The sequence below is a fragment of the Saccopteryx leptura genome, chromosome 1 (genome assembly GCF_036850995.1).
Source record: "Saccopteryx leptura isolate mSacLep1 chromosome 1, mSacLep1_pri_phased_curated, whole genome shotgun sequence".
In the NCBI taxonomy this organism is placed as follows: domain Eukaryota; kingdom Metazoa; phylum Chordata; class Mammalia; order Chiroptera; family Emballonuridae; genus Saccopteryx; species Saccopteryx leptura.
In genome coordinates, this window is record NC_089503.1 from 46,585,728 (window position 1) to 46,607,622 (window position 21,895).

At 36.1% G+C, this 21,895-nt stretch overlaps 1 protein-coding gene across 4 annotated transcripts in view; it reads left to right on the forward strand.

The window, feature by feature from the left end:
- BTBD10 (BTB domain containing 10) overlaps positions 1–21,895 on the forward strand; it is a 115,462-nt gene that overhangs the window by 69,465 nt on the left and 24,102 nt on the right. For all 4 annotated transcript variants that reach the window (XM_066365687.1, XM_066365692.1, XM_066365682.1 and 1 more), the window contains exon 2: positions 20,194–20,390. In XM_066365687.1, coding sequence (XP_066221784.1) covers positions 20,237–20,390 — 154 coding nt within the window. In that variant the 5' untranslated portion in view covers positions 20,194–20,236. The remainder of the gene's footprint in view (positions 1–20,193; positions 20,391–21,895) is intronic.

The following is a 21,895-nucleotide window of genomic DNA, read 5'->3' on the forward strand; positions in this document are numbered from 1 at the left end:
TAGAATTTTGATATAAATATATCCTTTTGGGTGAGGGGAGGGATTCTGGCTTTATATACTTGTTGGGCAAATGAGTTTATAAAATTGGTATTTTTTGAGTTTGCTCACTTTTAGTGTTAAAAATGGCTCTGGGCAGCGCCAGGTATGTGATACGTGAAATTGTAAATTACCTTCTTGCTTGGGAAGGGCCATTGTTTTGCTAATGTGTGCTGGAAGAAGAAGCCAGTTTGTGCAGAAAGTTTGAAGAAGGAGATGGGGAACAGAGGTGAGAGGCTTTTGCGAGCTCCGCTGAGACTGGTGTGGCCTTTGATTCTGAAATCAGAGAATATTCTCCTGGTTGTGGAACTGGAGAATGTGTCAGTGGCTTTGGAATCCCTGAGTGATAGGGAAGTGTGTTTTCCCTGTGTGTTTGCTTGCCTGCTGGTGTGAGACTTGAATAAAGGAATGACCCACCATTTTTTTGGCTCCACTGTTTCTTTACCTTCTGTCCGGATTCAATGAGAACCTGCATGTGAATGACCACAATGGCGGTGACCCTTGGCCTTACATTTAATCAGCATAATTTTAAGCTTGACCTATGTTGCAATTTGTATCAATATTTCATTCCTTTTTATTGTTGAATATTGTTACATTGTATGAATATACTACAAATTGTTGATCCAGTCTCCTGTTCATTGACTTTTAGGTTTCCAGTTTGGGACTATCACAAATAAAGGTATTAACAATGCTTGTATCTTTTCATGGACATACGCTTTTATTTCTTTTGGGTAAATATGTAAGATGAGATGTCTGGATTATATAGCTGGTGTATTTTTAACTTCTTAAGAAACTGTCAAATTGTTTTCCAGAAGTTTCCAAAGTGGTTTACCATTTTGCTGTACTAACCAGGAAGTATGTGAGAATTCCATTTCATACACACATTCACCAGCGCTTGATATGGTCACTGTTTACCCTTCAGATAGATGTGAAATTGTGTCACATTGTGGTTTTAATTTGCATTTCTTTAATGACTAATGATACTCAGCATCTTTTCATATACTTTTCTATTTATATCTCAAATCTTTTGCCCATTTCTTTGAGAGTTCTTTATATATATTCTAGATACAAGTCCTTTAGTAGAGATATGATTTTATTCTCTTAACAGTGTCTTTTGAATATCAAAAGTTAAATTTTGATACAATCCAATTTATCAGTGTATTCTTAATGAATTATACCTTTACATAGAAGTTTTATAGTTTTAGGTTTCAAATTTAGATTTATGATTCATTTTGTCAATTTTTGTATATGATATGAACTTTAGATTAGATGATTGTTCTTTTTCCTTTTTCCGTAGGGGTACTGTAAGGTATATACATTTGTGTTAGCACTATTTGATGAAAAGACTCTTGAAATGACTTCAAAGATTTTTTTTTTTTCACAGAGACTGAGAGAGAGAGTCAGAGAGAGGGATAGATAGGGACAGAGAGACAGGAACGGAGAGAGATGAGAAGCATCATTCATTAGTTTTTTGTTGCGACACCTTAGTTTGTTCATTGATTGCTTTCTCATATGTGCCTTGACCGTGGGGCTACAGCAGACCGAGTAACCCCTTGCTCAAGCAGTGACCTTGGGTCCAAGCTGGTGAGCTTTGTTCAAACCAGACGAACTCACACTCAAGCTGGCAACCTTGGGGTCTTGAACCTGGGTCCTCCGCATCCCAGTCCAACGCTCTATCCACTGTGCCACCGCCTGGTCAGACGACTTCAAACTTTTGTTGAAAATGAGTTGTCCATTTATATATATGGACTCTTTTCTGATCCATTAATCTATTTGTCATTATGACAGTAGCACACTATGTTCATTTCTATAGCTTCACATTTTTATATGAATTTTATAGAATCAGTTTTGTCAGTTTTGACAAGGAAACTGGCTTAATTTTTTTTAAATAAATTTTTATTAATGTTAATGGGATGACATTAATAAATCAGGGTACATATATTCAAAGAAAACATGTCTAGGTTATCTTGTCATTAAATTATGTTGCATACCCCTTGCCCAGAGTCAGATTGTCCTCCGTCACCCTCTATCTAGTTCTCTGTGCCCCTCCCCCTCCCCCTAACTCCCTCCCTCCCTCCCTCCTGCGTCCTCCCTCCCCCCACCCTGGTAACCACCACACTCTTGTCCATGTCTCTTAGTCTCGTTTTTATGTTCCACCAGTGTATGGAATCATGTAGTTCTTGTTTTTTTCTGATTTACTTATTTCACTCCGTATCATGTTATCAAGATTCCACCATTTTGCTGTAAATGATCTGATGTCATCATTTCTTATGGCTGAGTAGTATTCCATAGTGTATATGTGCCACATCTTCTTTATCCAGTCTTCTATTGAAGGGCTTTTTGGTTGTTTCCATGTCTTGGCCACTGTGAACAGTGCTGCAATGAACATGGGGCTACATGTGCCTTTACGTATCAATGTTTCTGAGGTTTTGGGGTATATACCCAGTAGAGGGATTGCTGGGTCATAAGGTAGTTCTATTTTCAGTTTTTTGAGGAGCCACCATACTTTCCTTCATAATGGTTGTACTACTTTACAGTCCCACCAACAGTGGATGAGAGTTCCCTTTTCTCCGCAGCCTCTCCAACATTTGCTATTACCCGTCTTGTTGATAATAGCTAATCTAACAGGGGTGAGGTGGTATCTCATTGTAGTTTTGATTTGCATTTCTCTAATAACTAATGAAGCTGAGCATCTTTTCATATATCTGTTGGCCATTTGTATTTCTTCCTGGGAGAAGTGTCTGTTCATGTCCTCTTCCCATTTTTTTATTGGATTGTTTGTTGTTGAGTTTTATGAGTTCTTTGTAAATTTTGGATATTAGGCCCTTATCTGAGCTGTTGTTTGAAAATAACATTTCCCATTTAGTTGGCTGTCTGTTTATTTTTATATCAGTTTCTCTTGCTGAGCAAAAACTTTTAATCTGATGTAGTCCCATTCATTTATCTTTGCCTTCACTTCTCTTGCCATTGGAGTCAAGTTCATAAAATGTTCTTTAAAACCCAGGTCCATGAGTTTAGTACCTATGTCTTCTTCTATGTACTTTATTGTTTCAGGTCTTATATTTAGATCTTTGATCCATTTTGAATTAATTTTAGTACACGGGGACAGGCTGTAGTCGAGTTTCATTCTTTTGCATGTGGCTTTCCAGTTTTCCCAACACCATTTGTTGAAGAGGCTTTCTTTTCTCCATTGTGTGTTGTTGGCCCCTTTATCAAAGATTATTTGACCATATATATGTGGTTTTATTTCTGGGCTTTCTATTCTGTTCCATTGGTCTGAGTGTCTATTTTTCTGCCAATACCATGCTGTTTTGTTTATCGTGGCCCTATAATATAGTTTAAAGTCAGGTATTGTAATGCCCCCAGCTTCATTCTTTTTCCTTAGGATTGCTTTGGCTATTGGGGGTTTTTTATAGTTCCATATAAATCTGATGATTTTTTGTTCCATTTCTTTAAAAAATGTCATAGGAATTTTGATGGGAATTGCATTAAATTTATATATTGCTTTGGGTAATATGGCCATTTTAATTATATTTATTCTTCCTATTCAAGAACAAGGAATATTTTTCCATCTCATTGTGTCTTTTTCTATTTCTCTTAACAATGCCTTGTAGTTTTCGTTATATAGGTCCTTTACATTCTTTGTTTTGTTTATTCCTAGGAATTTTATTTTTTTTTGTTGCAATCGTGAAGGGGATTATTTTTTTGAGCTCGTTTTCTAATATTTCATTGTTGGCATATAGAAAGGCTATGGACTTTTGTATGTTAATTTTGTATCCTGCAACCTTACTGTATTGGTTTATTGTTTCTAGTAATCTTTTTGCGGAGTCCTTCGGGTTTTCGATGTATAGGATCATATCAGCAAAAAGTGATACCTTTACTTATTCTTTTCCTATATGGATGCCTTTTATTTCTTTGTCTTGACTGATTGCTCTGGCCAGAACTTCTAGCACCATGTTAAATAAGAGTGGAGAGAGTGGACAACCCTGTCTTGTTCCTGATTTAAGGTGGAAAGTCCTCAGTTTTATGTCATTTAATGTGATGTTGGCTGATGGTTTATCATATATGGCCTTTATCATGTTGAGATATTTTCCTTCTATACCCATTTTGTTGAGAGTCTTAAACATAAAATTGTGTTGTATTTTATCAAAAGCCTTTTCTGCATCTATTGATAAGATCATGTGGTTTTTGTTCTTTGTTTTGTTGATATGGTGTATTACGTTAACTGTTTTACGTATGTTGAACCATCCTTGAGATTCTGGGATGAATCCCACTTGATCATGATGTATTATTGATATTTTTTTAATATGTTGTTGTATTCGATTTGCCAGTATTTTGTTTAGTATTTTAGCATCTGTATTCATTAGAGATATTGGTCTGTAGTTTTCTTTCTTTGTGTCATCCTTGCCAGGTTTTGGTATGAGGGTTATGTTGGCCTCATAAAATGTGTTTGGAAGTATTGCTTCTTCTTCAATTTTTTGGAAGACTTTGAGTAGAATAGGAACCAAGTCTTTGAATGTTTGATAGAATTCGCTAGTATAACTGTCTGGGCCTGGACTTTTATTTTTGGGGAGGTTTTTAATAGTTTTTTCTATTTCCTCCCTGCGGATTGGTCTATTTAGGCTTTCTGCTTCTTCATGACTCAGTCTAGGAAGGTTGTATTGTTCTAGGAATTTATCCATTTCTTCTAGATTGTTGTATTTGGTGGCATATAGTTTTTCATAGTATTCTACAATAATTCTTTGTATATCTATGATGTCTGTGGTGATCTCTCCTCTTTCATTTTGGATTTTATTTATTTGAGTCCTGTGCCTTTTCTCCTTGGTGAGTCTTGCCAAGGGTTTGTCAGTTTTGTTGATCTTTTCAAAGAACCAGCTCCTTGTTTTATTGATTTTTTTCTATAGTTTTTCTGTTCTCTGTTTCGTTTATTTCTGCTCTGATTTTTATTATCTCCTTTCTTCGGCTGGTTTTGGGTTGTCTTTGTTCTTCTTTTTCTAGTTCCTTAAGGTGTGAAGTTAAGTGGTTTACTTGGGCTCTCTCTTGTTTGTTCATATAGGCCTGAAGTGATATGAACTTTCCTCTTATTACTGCTTTTGCTGCATCCCATAGATTCTGATATGTTGTATTTTCATTTTCATTTGTCTGTATATATCTTTTGATCTCTGCGCTTATTTCTTCTTTGACCCATTCATTTTTTAGAAGTATGTTATTTAGTTTCCACATTTTTGTGGGTTTCCCCCCCTTTTGCAGTTGAATTCTAGTTTCAAGGCTTTGTGATCAGAGAATATGCTTGGTACAATTTCAATATTTCTAAATTTGCTGATATTGTCTTTGTGGCCCAACATATGGTCAATTCTTGAGAATGTTCCATGTACACTAGAGAAAAATGTATACTCTGTCGCTTTGGGATGAAGTGTCCTGTAGGTGTCTATCATATCCAGGTGTTCTAGTATTTCGTTTAAGGCCACTATATCTTTATTGATTCTCTGTTTGGATGACCGATCTAGAGCCGTCAGCGGTGTATTGAGGTCTCCAAGTATAATTGTATTTTTGTCAGTTTTTGTTTTAAGGTCAATAAGTAGGTGTCTTATATTTTGGTACTCCTTGGTTTGGTGCATATATATTAAAGATTGTTATGTCTTCTTGATTCAGTGTCCCTTTAATCATTATGAAATGACCATTTTTGTCTCTGAGTACTTTTTCTGTCTTATAGTCAACATTATTAGATATGAGTATTGCTACACCTTCTTTTTTTTGGGTGTTGTTTGCTTGGAGTATTGTTTTACAGCCTTTCACTTTGAATTTGTTTTTATCCTTGTTGCTTAGATGTGTTTCTTGTAGGCAGCATATAGTTGGATTTTCTTTTTTAATCCATTCTGCTACTCTGTGTCTTTTTATTGGTAAGTTTAATCCATTTACATTTAGTGTAATTATTGACACTTGTGTGTTCCCTATTGCCATTTTATAAATTGCTTTCTGTTAGTTTTGTATCTTGTTTGATTCTTCTCTTTTGTTTTTCTATCATTTGTTTTTGTTTGTTTGTATTCCATACTTCTTTCCTCTGTTGCTACCTTTTTTAAGTCAAGTGTTTTGTGGTGGTTTTTTCAAGGGTGGTTACCATTAAGTAATGAAAAGGGTACCTACCGTATTCATTGTAGTACCCTATCTTATGAGTATTTCTGCACTTCATCGTCCTTTGCTACTGTTAATCTCCATCCTCTCCCCCCTTTTTTTCTTTTGTTGTCACAGTTTAAGTTTGGTTTTATTGTGTTCTTGGTGGAGCTGTTACTTGTGGTTTTGTTTTCTTTTGTTCTTTGAATCTGGTTGGAAAACCCCCTTTAGTATTTCCTGGAGTGGGGGCTTTCTGATGATAAATTCTCTCATCTTTTCTGTATTTGTGAATGTTTTTATATCTCCTTCATACTTGAAGGATAGCTTTGATGGGTATAGTATTCTTGGCTGAAAGTTCCTCTCTTTCAGGGCTTTAAATATTGGGGTCCACTCTCTTCTAGCTTGTAGAGTTTCTGTTGAGAAATCTGATGATAATCTAATGGGTCTTCCTTTATATGTTGTATTCTTCTTTTCCCTGGCTGCCTTGAGAATTTTTTCTTTGTCATTGGTTTGTGTCATCTTCATTATGATGTGCCTTGGAGTGGGTTTGTTGTGGTTAAGAAAACTCGGAGTTCTGTTTGCTTCTTGAATTTGAGGCTTTAGTTCTTTCCACAGGCTTGGGAAGTTCTCATCTATTATTTGTTAGAGTATGTTCTCCATTCCATTTTCTCTCTCTTCTCCCTCTGATATACCTATTATTCTTATGTTATTCTTTCTGATGGGGTCAGACAATTCCTGTAGGGCTTTCTCGTTTTTTATTATTTTTGAGTCTCTTTCTTCTTCTCTCTGTTGTGCCTCAAGTTGCTTGTCTTCTATTTCACTAATCCTATTTTCTATCTTGGGTGTTCTGTTAGCTAAGCTTGTTACCTCGTTTTTCAGCTCGTGTATTGAGTTTTTCATTTCTGTTTGATTTGTTTTTATGGTTTCAATTTCCTTGGTAATATATTCTTTGTGTTCGTTGTTTTCTGATCTCCCTAAATTGCCTTTCTGTGTTTTCTTGTATATCTCTTAGTATTTTTAAGATTTCTATTTTAAATTCTCTGTCATTTAGCTCCAAGGCTTCCAATATGTTAAATCTTTTCTCCATAGATTTTTCCACATCTATTTGTGTTAACCTCTCTATCTTTTGTATCCATAATATTCGATTTCCTCTTTCTTATTGGCATCTGAGAGTGGTCTTGATGATAGCACTAATTAGAATTTTAATAAAGAGTAAAAAGTAAAAAAAAAAAAAAAAAGGAAAATACCCCACAAAAAAAACAGTAATAATTTATTATTTCCCCCTTTTTTCTTTCTTCTCTTCCCCTCCTCAGGGAAATATCGTGATGACCTGTGAATTATATTATGCTAAATGGAACAAAAACTGCCTATAACGGAGGGCCTGATTTGGGGTGAAGAGATCAAGGGGCAAAAAAAGAAGTAGGGACCTACTAAATGCAAAAAAAAAGAAAATCTTAGACAAGCATAAAATGATTTGCTTGTAAGTGATGGTCGACTAAGAGATATAATAAGAGGGATAAAAGGGAAACAGAAAAAAGGAGAAAAAAATAATAAAGAAGAAAAAAAATAAAAATAATAAGTAAAAATCTGTTGTATTAAGTGGAACGAAGACTAAATACAATGGAGACCTTGGGTTCGGAGGAATGCTAGTGAGTTAAAAAGCAATGTAAAAAGTACCCAAAATGCCACAAAAACAAACAAACAAAAGAAAACCAAAAAGATAAGCCAAAAAACAAAAAAAAACAAAAAAAACTTGAGTCCCAAATTAAATAATTTGTTCGTGATTGAGGATTGAATGGGAGGAAAAGTACAAGGAGAAAAGAAGAAACGAATAGAAAGGAAAAATAAGAAAAAGAAAAACGAAGGAAGAAAAAAAGGAAAAGGAAAAAAAAAAGGGGGAGAGAGTGAGAGTTAAGGGTTTTGGAGTGTAACCCTAAAGTAGAGTGAGGATGAAGAAAAGAAATAAAATGTAACACTTATGGGTAGTGTAGTTCAAGAAAAGGGAAGCATAAGATGGGCAGAGAATAAAAGGACCGAGGTGGAGGAAATAGAAATAATAATAATAAAGGCGATAAGATAGAAGAGAGAAACAACAACAATGAAAAATTAGTGGAACAAGTTATAAAGTCTGTGGATTTTTCTTGATTTTGAGAGGTTAACTTCTTCCTTTTTCTTTTCTCTCCCTCTTCCTGGTCGGTGACTCTGTACCCCAGGCTCTGCCCCTGTGTCAACGCTTAGGTAGGGATTTGCAGTTGATGGGATTCTATGGCAATGTCATATAATTGGCTTTAGTCTCACTGGTAGTCAAGGCTTGTTGGCGTTTGCAGGGTCCAACAATGAGAGAGTTTGCTTTCCTGGAGTCTCTCTCCTAGTCTCCCCTTCCTGAATTAGCAGCCTGGTGATCCAGCTATAAGGCTGCTACTGCTTCTACCTGGGGAGTAAGAGGCTCAAAGAGCTAGGAAATGCCCACTCTATCCCCATTTAGCGCAAGACTTTTGGTAAGGCTCTGGCAGTCAGAGCCTCCAGCGTAATCAGGCGGGGCTGGGAGTCAATTGTTGTCAAGGTGACTGTTCAGCGCCTAGCATTCAGTTGAACCACTCAACCCAGGCTTTCCACACTTTGTAGCCTGTTTTGGCTGGGAAGAAGAGGCACTGACTAGTCGCTGCTTGCTGTATAGATCTTAATATCTGCCAAGTCCCTCTTGTTAGCATATATCCCTGAATATGGAGGCTCTGTCAATCAGAAGTTGACCCCGCCCCTTTAGCGAGAGGCACTAAAAAATATCACGCCTCTTGTCTTGGATTGCTGAACTGAGAGAGATCTTATCAATTAGAGCCCCGTGGGTGAGCAGATTTCGTGGGTTAAGCTAATTTCAGTGATTGGATCCGCAGCTGTGCTCCAGAAAGTATTTCAGGCTGCCTGCGCGCCCCTTCCCCAACGCTTGATTGTTAGCTTGAATGGCTGGGTGAGGTACCCCGCCCACGGAGAGAATCTCCTGACTAGGAAAGATAGCCTTGGCGCCTCTCCCGCTCGCCTTGCCTCGCCTTGCCTCGCCTTGCCGCTGGCGGCTGGGGTGCACTGGGCGCGCGGGAGAATGAGGCACTCTGGGTATGCCTGCAAGTGGGGTGCTCTGGGCATGTGGGCGAGTGAGACGTTCAGGGCACGCGCGTGAGTGGGGTGCTCTGGGCACCGGTGGCTGGGGACTCTCACTCGCAGTGCGCGGGCCACTGGGGACGCTGGCTGTGCAAGGGAGCTCACTCTGCGACCGGACCACAGCACCGGGCGCATGCGTGGTTTCTCACTGCTCGCCCGCAGGGCCCAGGCTGCCGCTCCCTGAGTGTGGGCGGGCAGTTGCACCGGTGGGTTGACTCACCACAGGCGTACTCTCTCCTCGGCTTGAATGAAAGTCTGTGCGGTAGTTAGCTTCCTCCACACCCTCAGCTCTGACTCCTCTCTCAGATTCAAGTGATAACAGTACTTTCGCTTTCAGTTTGTGTGGAACTCCGGAATGCTCCGAGGATAAATTTTTCTGTTTCTAGTTGATAAATTTGTTGAGATTTTGGGGAGATCTGTCGGACGCGCTGCTCATGGCGCCATTTCCGTGACGTCACTCTGGCTTAATTTTTGATTGAAATTGTGTTGTATCTATAGATGAACTTCGGGTGAATTCACATCTTAACAATATTGAGTCTTCTAACTTGTGAACATAATAAATTTTGTTTAGTTCTTTTAAAATTTCAGTAATGTTTCATAGTTTTTAGCATGCAGGTCTTCCACATCTTTTGTCAGATTTATCCTTAATTGTTTGTATATTGATGCCATTGTAAATGTTGTTTTTCTGATTGTTGCTAGTATGTAGAAATACAATTGATGTTGTGTTTTGTGACCTTACTAAACTCACTTATTTGTTCTAATAACTGTAACTAGAGTTTACAATAGATGATCTTGTTAAGTACAGTTTTAATTTTTTCCCCCAATATGGATGCCTTTTATATCTTTCTTGCCATACATATTTGTTGGGCGGATAAAATGTATTATGCTCACTTTGTTGAAGATGCCATCACCCAGGTGATATTAATGTGTGTTGTGGGCAGTTAGAATCCTTGTAACCTGGGGCTTGGTTTTGGGATTAAGCCTTTCCCACCCTTTTTGATGTAGGGCGGTACAATCCAATCATGCCTCAGAGAAGTGACTTTGTATTAGAGATTTCCCTGTTTTGTATATTGGATTAAGGGTTTGGATTTCCACACTATAAAATGGGGACTGAACGAGAGCTTGGCTCTTGGTTCCTGAGGTTAGCATGAGAGAGCGGAGAGAGTAGAGCCAGCAGCTAAAGGAGGCCACGTGGAGGAGGCCAAGAGAAGCAGCCAAGATGGCGGAGTGCTGAGTGAGATGCCAGTTTGTGTAGAGTTTGTATCTGGGATAAGGAAGGAGATGGGGAACTGAGGAGAAGAAGGCTGGTGAGCTAGAAACCTTTGATTCTAGGAAACTCGGATAAGTCAGTGGCTTTGTGAGCACTGAGTGTGACTGGGTTTTGGAGCCCGGTGTGTATTTTTACTTGCCCGCCGGGTGCAAGGGAGGATTAAAGGCTATGGCCCATCAGTTTTTGGCTCCACTGTTCCTTTACCGACTGTCCGAATCTAATGCGAACCTGCATGGGCCAGGTGGCTGTGATAGTGGCCCTGGCCCTGATTATTGGCTTTACAATATTACTGTAGCTAAAATCTTCAGTACATTTGTGAGTAGAAATAGTGAGTAGAAATTCTTGTCTTGTTCCTGATCCTAGGAGAGTATTTTGTCTTTAACCACTAAGATGTTGGCTGTAGGTTTTCCATAGATATTTTTTATTTAGCTGATGCAATTCTATTGTATTCCTACTTTGCTGAGCCCCCCCCCCCTTTTAAATTAGCAGTGGAGTTTGGATTTTGTTAAATGTATTTCCTATGTACTGTATTTCCCCACCTTTTTCGAAAAATTTGGGGTCTATAAACTGGATGTGTCTTAATACAGTGGTTATAGATTTTCTTATTTGCATTACTCGCTTTTTCATGCAGATGAAGATTTGTATGAATTTTATGATGAATAAAACTTGAGTTCAATAACTTTATGTAATACATTTTTTTTTTCAAATTTCAATCCCCAAAATTAAGGTGCATCTTATACATGGGTGCCTCTTATACATGGGAGCGTCTTATACATGGGGAAATATGGTATATTGAGCTACAAATTTTTTTCTTTATTAATTTGTTAATGTGGTGAATTGCATTGATTGAGTTTTGAATATTCAATTAATCTTGTATTTTTAGGATAAAGTTTATTAGGTAATGATGTACTGTTATTGTTATATATTGCTGTATTTGAATTTTTAAAATTTTCTATGAAATATTTACATCTGTGTTCTGAGAGATATGTTAGTGTTTTTCTTGCAATGTCTGCCTGGTTTTGGTATCTGGGTAATGCTGACCTCAGACAATGAGTTAGGAAATCTTCAATTTTCTGGAAGAGTTTGTATAGAATTTGTATTGCTCTATCTTAAAAGCTTGGTTGAATTCATAGATGAAGTCATTCAATGATGAATTCATAAATGAAATTATTTATGTTTTCCCTTTTTTTTCTTTATTTTTCTGAAGTGAGAAGTGGGGAGGTAGAGAGACAGACTCCCACATGTGCTAGACTGGGATCCACCAAGCAAGCCCACTATGGAGTGATGCTCTGCCCATCTGAGGTATTGCTCCATTGCAACTGGAGCCATTCTAGCGCCTGAGGTGGAGGCCATGGAGCCATCCTTGGCACCTGGGCCAACTTTGCTCCAGTGGAGCCTTGGCTGCAGGAAGGGAAGAGAGAAATAGAGACAAAGGAGAGGGGAAAGGGTAGAGAAGCATATGGGTGCTTCTCCTGTGTGCCCTGACTGAAAATTAAACCTGGGATATCCACATGCCCTGCTGACACTCTACCACTAAGTCAGCCAGCCAGGGCAACCCTTATGTTTTTGTTTTCTTAGAAGAAAAGTTTTTTTTGTTTTTTATTTGTGGCAGAGACAGAGTCAGAGAGAGGGACAGACAGACAGGAAGGGAGAGAGATGATAATCATCACTTCTTCATTGTGGTTTCTTAGTTGTTCATTGATTGATTTTTCATATGTGCCTTGACAGAGAGCTACAGCAGACTGAGTGACCCCTTACTCGAGCCAGTGACCTTGGGCTCAAGCTGGTGAGCCTTGCTCAAACCCGATGAGCTTGCGCTCAAGCTGGCGACTTTGGGGTCTTGAACCTGGGTTCTCCGTGTCCCAGTCCGACACTCTATCCACTGAGCCACCACCTGGTTAGGCAGAAGAAAAGTTCTTAACTACAGAATTAATATTTAAAAAAAAATTTTTTTTAATTCATTTTAGAGGTTGGGGGGAGAGACAGAGAGAGGGACACAGAGAGAGAGAAGGGGGCAGGAGCATGAAGCCTCAACTCCTATATGTACCTTGACCAGGCAAGTTTCTAACCAGCGACCTCAGCATTCCAGGTTGATGCTTTATCCAGTGTGCCATGATAGGTCAGGCCAGATTTAATATTATAATAGATACAGAGTTGTTTATCTCATCTGTTTCTTCTTGCGTGGGTTTTGATAGTTTGGAATTTGTCTAGTTCTTTCAAGTTTATGAATTTATTCACATAAAGTTTATAATAATATTCTTCTATCATTCTTTTAATATATATAACCTTTTTAGTGATATCAACTCTCATTTCTTTTTTTTTTTTCAATGAGAGGAAGGGAGACTCCCACATGAGCCCCAACCAGGACCCACCCAGCAAGCCCACTAGGGGGCGATGCTCTGTGCATCTGGGGCCTTGCTCCATTGCACAGCAACCGAGCTCTTCTTAGCGTCTGAGGCAGAGGCCATGGCCAGCTAGCTCCAAATGAGCTATGGCTGCAGGAGGGGAAGAGAGAGGGGGGAAGTGAGAGGGAAAGGGGTAGAGAAGCAGGTGGACACTTCTCCTGTGTGTCTTGACTGGGAATTGAACCTGGGACACCCACATACAGGGCTGACACTCTACCACTGGGCCAACTAGCCAGGGCCTCCCTCATTTCTTGATATTGGTTAATTTATATCTTCTCACTTTTTCCCCAATCAGTCTAGGTATAGGTTTATCAATTTTATTATTACTTAGCTTTTAATTGATTTATCCTAATGTTTTTCTGATTTCTATTATTTTGATTTCCATTCTGATTTTTATCTACTTTCTTAGTTTGCCCTTTGTCTAGTTTTCAAAAGATAGAAACTTGAGTTTATTTTTCTTAGACCTTTCTTTTTCCCTAATATAAGCACTTAATACTATAATTGACACCCTAACCACTATTATATGTCATGCTATTTCACATATTTTTGTATGTTCCGTTTTTTCTTTTTTTCACTTCTAAATTTTCTGTTTTTCCTTCTGATTTCTTCTTTGCTCCATGGGTTATTTAGAAGGTGTTATTTTTAAATACTTGGGAATTTTTAAGATATCTTTCCATTATTGACTTTTTATTTAATTCCATTGTAATCAGAGAATATACTTTGTATGTTTGAATTCTTTTAAATTTATTGAGACTTGTTTTATTGCTGAGAATATAGTCTGTCTTGGTAAACGTTCTCTGTGCACATGAAAATAATTAGATTTTTCTGCTCTTGTTTGTGAAATGTTCTATAAAAGTCAGTTAGGTCAAGCTAGTTGTTAGTGTTATTCAGATCATATTCACTTTTACTGTTTTCTGTCTACTTACTCTGTTAAATATTATAAGAGGGGTATTACCTCTGACCATAATTGTGTAATTGTCTAGTTTCTTTGTAATTTTATCAGTTTTTGCTTCATGTATTTTGAAGCTCTGTTATGAGGCAGGAGAACTTTTGGTATTGTTAGATGCTTATGAAATGCCTTGGTAATTTGCTCTGAGGTCTACTTGATCAGTTATTAATATAGTTTCTTTTGCTTTCTTTTCACTAGTGTTAGAGTAGTTTATCTTTCCTTATCCTTTTATGTTGAACCTCCTTGTACTTTTGTATTTTTAAGTTTTTTTCTTTTTTTTTAAAGGCAGCATATAAATTGGGTCTGGCTTTTATATCTAGTCAGATAATCTCTACCTTTTATGGCCCATTTACATTTAATGTGATTATAGATATGGTAGATATGGTTAAGGTAAAGTCTATCATCTTGTTTTTTATTTTCTATTTGTCCCATTTATCCTTATTTCTTCTTTTTTTCTTTTCCTGTTTTGGATTATCTTTTTTATGATTTCATTTTATCACCTTTTTTTGATTATTAGCTATAATTTAGTGGTTGCTTTAGGGCTTATAATAAACCTCTTCAATTTATCAGTCTACCTTCAAGTGATACACCATTTTTTTGTGTGTAGTCTATGAGCCTTACAATAATGGATTTCTATTTGTCACCTCACAAACTTTGTGCTATTATAGTAATGGTTATGTTATAAACTCCATACGATATTGTTATAATTATTATTTAAAGAGATTTAAATAAGAACAAAAATTATGTATTTCCCCATGTAGCTACTGTTTCTAGTGTCCTTCATTCTTTGTGTAAATTCATATTTTCATCTGGTATTGTTTTGTCTTCTGCCTGAAGGGCTTCCTTTAATTTTTCCTATAGTGCAAATCTGCATGTGATGAGTTCATGATTTTATGTGTGTGTGTGTCTGAAAATGCATTTTACCTTTATTTTTGAAAAATATTTTTGCTGGATATAACAAATGCAGATTGACAGGGTTTTTTTTTATAGTGTTTTGCTTTGTTTTTGTGTTTTATTTTTTCTTAAAATGTGTTCGGGATTTGTTATACATGTTGCATTTGTGGATTTGTAATTTTCATTACATTTTAAGACATTGTTTCTTTAAATATTTTTTCTCTTTACCTCTCTTTCTTTATAGACTCCATTTGTACCAATATTAGGGTACTTAAAGTTGACCCATAGCTCACTCATGCCCTAAATTTTCTATTTTTTTTCTTGTGTTTCATTTTGAATATTTCCTATTTCTGTGTCTTCAAATTCACCAGTCTTTGCTTTTATATGTGTAATCTTCATTAATTCCATTCAGTGTACTTTTCACCTCATATTATCTTCATTTTTATTTCTGAAAGTTTGATTTGCAAATTTTTAATGTATATCTATAATTTTTGGAGGAATATGATTATAATGTCTGCTTTAATGTCTTTGTTTCTAATTGTAAGGCATGTATCAATTTAGGGTTCATTTTGATTGATTTTTCTCATATAGGTTATGTTTTTCTGCTGCATTGCATATCTGATAATTTTTTATTGGATGCCATAGATTGTGAATTTTATCTTGTTTAGGTGTGCTGGATATTTTTGTATTCTTTTAAATATTCTTGAACTTTGTTTTAGGTTTCAGTTTAGTTACTTGGAAACAATTTGAGTCAGTGCTTGCTGTTAGGATTTATTAGATGTGACCGGTGGTGGGATTCAGCCACCTGTAGTAGTGTTCATTCCATCCATAGATGAAAAAAATGGCAAGTGGGGACACCAACCAAGAAGCAATGTGGAAGTATCTTAAATAAGTTTCACTGTTGTTTTTTTTTGTCAGGTGTAATTTAATAATTTTTCATTAATATTTAAAAACTTTTTTTATAATATCTAATTTTGTGTACCTCTTTTGTTCTTATTTAAGTATTAAATGCATGAAATAATAAACTACCTATCAGCATATCATTTTTTTTATACTTAAAATGATCACTAGGGCAGAGAACTGGTTGTTAAATTATTTGAATCCCACCACTGGATGTGACCCGAGTCGAGCTCAGTTTAGGTCTAATAATTTCCTCTTTCAGAGCCAGGACTCTTTTAGAGTCTCTCCCTAGTGCCCTGTGAATCATGAGGTTTTCCAGCCTGATGGGGAGGAATGGGTCCTGTGTGAGTCCTGGACATGTTTCCTCGAATTGTTTAAGTTGATTCTTTCTCCAGCCTTATGTAGTTTCTTCACACGTGTGTGCTGATTGGTACTAAGCTCAGTACTTGGCGGAAGACTCAGTGTAGCTCTCTGAGGTTTTCTGTGTGTGCTGCTTTCTCTGGTACTCTTTCCTGAGAACTCCAGCCACCTAGTGTCCTGAACCTCTCAGCTCTATATCCTTAACTCAGAAGTTCATCAGGCTTTGCCTGGTTTTTGCCTCCCTACGTTTACTCTGGAAACTCTTTCAGGATTAATAATTTGGACAGTTGGGCTTCTCTCATTTGTTTTTAATCTTTGAGGGATCACTTTCTTTGCATGATGTACTATGTCTTGTAAATCATTGTTTCATGTATTTTGTGGGGCTGTTTTAGACAGGAAAGTAAATTCAGTCCTTGTTACTTAGTGTTGGCTAGGAGATTTTGAAGCTGACGTACTTTCTACTCCTTACCTGTCCCTCAATTTATGTATCTCAGATTCTTTTAAATGCAACATGAAGCAGAAATATCTCCTCTGAAAGTGCTTGTTCTCATTTTATTTTGCACACATTAATTATTTTTACCCTTAGAGTGCTTTCTTGATCTAAAATTATTTAATTAAATAGAGTAGGACATAATTAGTCTTTCATGACAATTTGATTTTGAAGGTCTGATTCAGAGTACATCATTCCATGTGGGAATGAAAAGGAAGAATGTAAGTGTATTATATCTTTTGCATTGATTTAAAATCTAAACAATTTAGAAATGAAGCCAGTATTTCAGCAGAATGCTTAACAGTACTTCATCTTTCAGCTACAGAGATGTCTGGTTGAAATTTTTTCTCAGTCAGTCTGCATGGCTATTACTTAGACTGAACATTTATCCTACATTTGCCTTAGTTATAGTTGCGTTTGTACATTATGCATTAAATTATCAATTAGATTCATTTTTATAAAATATGCTTAGCACACTTAAAACTTAGCAGCTAGAACCATTTGAGGAGTTATTTTTTTTTTAATATATAATCCTTACTATATTTGTATGGATCCCTTTTTCCTGTTTAGGACATGAACCAGAAAATCCATTGTTTCTAGTCTAAATTTTTAACGTAAATGCAGTAGGATCTTTTGATCTATTTCAAAAAAGTTTTCCAAAGATGCAGTCCTACTCATCTATTTCACTAGAAAGAAGATGAGAGTAGAATTTTTCTTTTCTATAGGCTTATGAGACACAAATGACTGATAAAGACTGAGAAAGGGTTACCTTTAGGGTAAATACAAAGTCAGCTCTATCTTTTGTCTTTGTAGTCTGTTACAGTGAAGTGATAACTGATCTTCATAACGAAAGAAACCACATTTTGTTGGAAGATTACATTTTAAATAGGGGAGGAGAGCCGAGTAATACTATGAAGGGGACACTGGAATGAATCAAAGGCTAGTCAGCTCACTTATACTTCATTTAATCCTCATATTAACTTTAGAAAGTTAAAAGTTAATAGGTTGTGCATTTTACAGATGTGGAGACTAACCTTCGAAAATGTTAAGTAATAATATTCAACTTGTCAGTTTGACTTTGTCTGTATTACTCTAAAGCTATGAAGTTTTTTCTCTTTCTATAAAACACTTTAATATTTTAAAACTATAAACCATGGTATGTGCTAAAATGGCTCTCTTGTGTTTGTCAGTTTTCCCATCTACAATGTATTCTGATTATTAAAATCTATTTATCAGTGCCTAATTCACTAGTGACTAATCCACAGTGATTTCTTCTAAGATCTTAAAGCATTTATTATCTGTCATTCATTTATTAGTCATATATATATTTGGGATATATTTAGTCATTTTGTATTTGAAATTTGGATAACTTTTGAATTGTTTCAATTTCTACATGTTCATGTGTTACTGCTGCACTTAAATCAAGCTCCTTGAGGGAGCTTCTCTACTGGCTTGTAGCACAGCATTGAACAGAGTATACATATCACTTAATAAAGAATTGTGTGAATGAATTCTGTCAACTAGGTTATTTTAGTTGATCATCATTCTCTGTTATTTACTTCTTACAGGCAGATTTACATATGATGTTTTAAAATTTTAAATTCTGTGACTTGACACAGCTGGTGCTGATAAGCTTTTTAGAGAAATGCTTTTTAAAATTTCAAAAAGTTCAATCAAAATAAAAATGAGTTGATTGAAATTAGCATGTAGAATTATTTTATTTGGCAGGGAGACAATTACTTTGTCTTTTACCTCAGTTAAGAGTTCTAGAAGCTGGTGTTCTTTTTCTTTTATAATCAAAGAAATCAAAAGATCATTTGAGTAATATTTAGGCAATTTGGGTGGTGGCTGCTTGCCGGGGTCCAGCCCCGGGGGGGAATCCAGGGGTCCCACAGGAGGAGACGGCGTCGGCGAAATCGAGTGAGAGAGCCGAATTCTTTTCTTTCTCTTTATTCTCTAGTTAGCATTTACTGCCAGGCATCTCTACCAAATGCTGGTTTAGCTTTCTTTTTATGCACACACACTAAGTTACAATCACATGGTATTTTGTTTCACTATGGTTACATGTTTCCAGATAACAGTTAATTCATATCTATAAAGTATAAATCAGGTGGTAAGTTATTCAAAGTACAGTTATACAATAGCAATAACAATATTGGTACAAACTTCTAAAAGATTAGTACTAATTAATAACTCTACTTTACTGTTGTTGTGAGTCAAGGGCACAGAGAGAGATTAGCAGACGAAATCATTAAGGACTAGCAAAGGCCCACCGCTTGCTCAGGCAAATGGCTTTGAGTTCATGCAGTGTCCTAATTTTTCTCACAAGACTTCAAAAGGCTTGCTTATTAAGAAATTGTCATAACATCAAGAGTAACTTTTGCTTAAAGATATATAGAGTGCACCTGCAAGATAGCTTAGTAGCAACATAATATCAGAAGGCATTAATTGCTATTGCTTCTATGGATTCTTCCATATTCCTCTTTATTATCTGAACGAAAAACCTTGGGAAAGTATATAAATCTCATGAGAATGTCTCACTGAGAAAGCCCAGTAACTGCCTTCAGTCATAAAACAATTCTCTTAGCAAAACATTCTTTTCTTGCTGACTGCATTCCCATCCCAGGCCACGCAACGGGCCATTCCATAACACCTTACCTAAGATTCTATTGTCTAGTCAAATTTTATTTATTTACTATATTCACACACTAGCTAAGTTCTAACTATATTCTTCTTAGAGTGTTCCACTATTTGCAGATCAAATAAGTAAGAAGAAAGGAAAGTTTCTCTACTCTATCACATGAAAAGGCTAGGGAGGAAAAATGATGAATTAAGTGAAGGCCGAAAGGCAGCCACTGCCTTCTACCCATTCACAAGTCACAATCTTTTCTTTCTAACATGATTAAGAAGAAATTCTCCTACAAACTTAACCCTTTATGAGGGATATTATGGCCAGCCTCTTATATTTACGAGCCCAGTTCAAGGGGCTTATAGGCTTTTCTGTGGAATTTACACCTTCTGACTTATTTCCAAAGAAATTACTACAAATCTACAGGGAAAGTACGGTACTATTATCCCTGTGCCATAAATAATAGCACACACCCAGAAAAGGGGGGAATATAAGGCCAGATTAATTCAAAAGATTAAAGGGGGAAGTATCGTTGTGCCTTTTCTTTGCGGTGACTTTGTCAACCCGCAGCTGTTGGTCTTTACTGCGGTGACTCTATCTTCTTTTGCTGTAACTTTGTCAACCAGCAGATGTGGATCTTCTCCTGCTGTGACCTAGTTAGCCAGCATTAGTGGATCGGCTCCCGACAGCTGCTGCTGCTGCTGCTACTGCTACTATGACTACTATTTACTCAGAAGTCAATTAACCTTTCTGGGCTTCAGTTTTCTCATCCTTAAAACCAAGTTGGATTATATGATCTTTAAAGATCTAATGTTCCAGAATTTATAAAACCTAGAAGTTTGAGGTAAATTATGTTTATTTTAGAATAGTAAAGTAGCATTTGATTCTTACCCTTCAAAATACTATTAGTTTTATGTTAGTTGATTTTTTTTTCTTTAAAAGTGTTTGTATCTTATGTTCTACTTTTATGGTTAATTTTCTTTTTTAACTTATCAGTACTCCCTCACGTGTTGCTAAAGGAGTTGTTGACCACGCCAAAATGAGTCTACATGGTGCTAGTGGGGGACATGAGAGATCAAGAGATAGAAGAAGGTCAAGTGACAGATCACGAGATTCATCTCATGAAAGAATGGAATCTCAGCTCACTCCTTGTATTAGAAATGTTACTTCTCCAACGCGACAGCACCATGTTGGTATGTAGATCAACTGACCTTCCAAACAATTTTAAATCATGTCTTTACCTTTCTAAAGTAATGACAGTGAATTGTGCCTAATATTTGAGAGTAAAATTAACGTCTTACTTTTATTCAATTGCTATTTTAGCTTAGCTTGGTTCTTGCTGTAAAAAAACAACTCATTAAATGAAATTTAAAAGTGATTTTTTTAAACGAATTTTATAATTGTGATATGTAGATTTTATATATTTTCTAAATTGACTTATTTTAAAGGATATATAGCAGTGGTTTATTTTAAAATAGTTTGTAAATTATACATACTATCAAATTTACTATAAATATCAACAATAAATTTTCTGTCAATACTGGTACATTATTGATACAAATCTTTGGTTAATTGTCCTAGATAAAAGGAATTGAAAGCTAGAATAGCCATCAGAGTAATTTATTTTGATTTTTGACAGTATTTTTAATAATAAATATAGAAGATGAAGGGAAGGTATGAAGTGCTTTTGTTTTCTTGGCAACTAGTTCAGATCTTTCTCTTTTTACCCATTGCTATAAATGAACATTATTACCACCGGTAAATACGTGTGACTATAAACATTAGTTTGAACCAAAGGTACAGAAGAAATGTGAACTTGCTGATACTCATTTTCCCTTGCAGAGGGGCAAATTAAATACCTTGATTTACTATGTGAGGTAGTTTCTGATCATTATAAAGCAAAACCATTTTTTATTAGAGTCTAAGTATGTGTAGAAGTTGTGAATATCTAAGTAGGTCCTTAAAGTCAGACTGGTACTGACTGATAAGCCAAAGAAAGAATAAATAAGAGATTTAGTTTGTTATATGCAAAGTTCAGCATATGAGAAGATAATAGTAGGAATATAATTTTTTTTATTACCTTAGCAAAGCCTGCTTTTGGGATGCTGCCAGCATTACGGTACAGGGAATAAAATGGAAGTGTCAAAATATCTCTGGAGATACTGAAAATCTAATTATATAATCAGTAAAGCTGCACAGAGTGTTCTAAGTAGTCTGAGTCATATGGAGGAATTTGGCAAAAGCTGATGAAACTGAGGGGACGGAGGTACATTTTTAGGTCACCTTTAAAGCTGTTATCTAGGCTCTAAATGAAAATCATAAAATTTTAGTTTTAATTTACTTTTTGTAGAATTTTGGAACATCTAAAGGAAGTTTTCCAATTTTAATATTTCCTATCAATTAAAATTATAGAAAATAATGTAATCCTATAAAATTTGTAGCAGTGCTTTTCAACAAAAGTAATAACGAAAACACTATATTAGCTATTAAAGCCACTTAATTTGGTAGACATTAAAAGTCATTTGAAAAAATAAATACTTCTTGCTGTCATTATTGAAACTTTTTCTTCTCTTGGACCTTCATAAGTTATTGGTTTTGAAATGACATTATTAACACAGTGAGATTCCAAAATTTGTATTGTGTGTTCTCAGAATAGCATTAATACTTTTAGTATTTAGGGGAGTTTAAATGGATATTG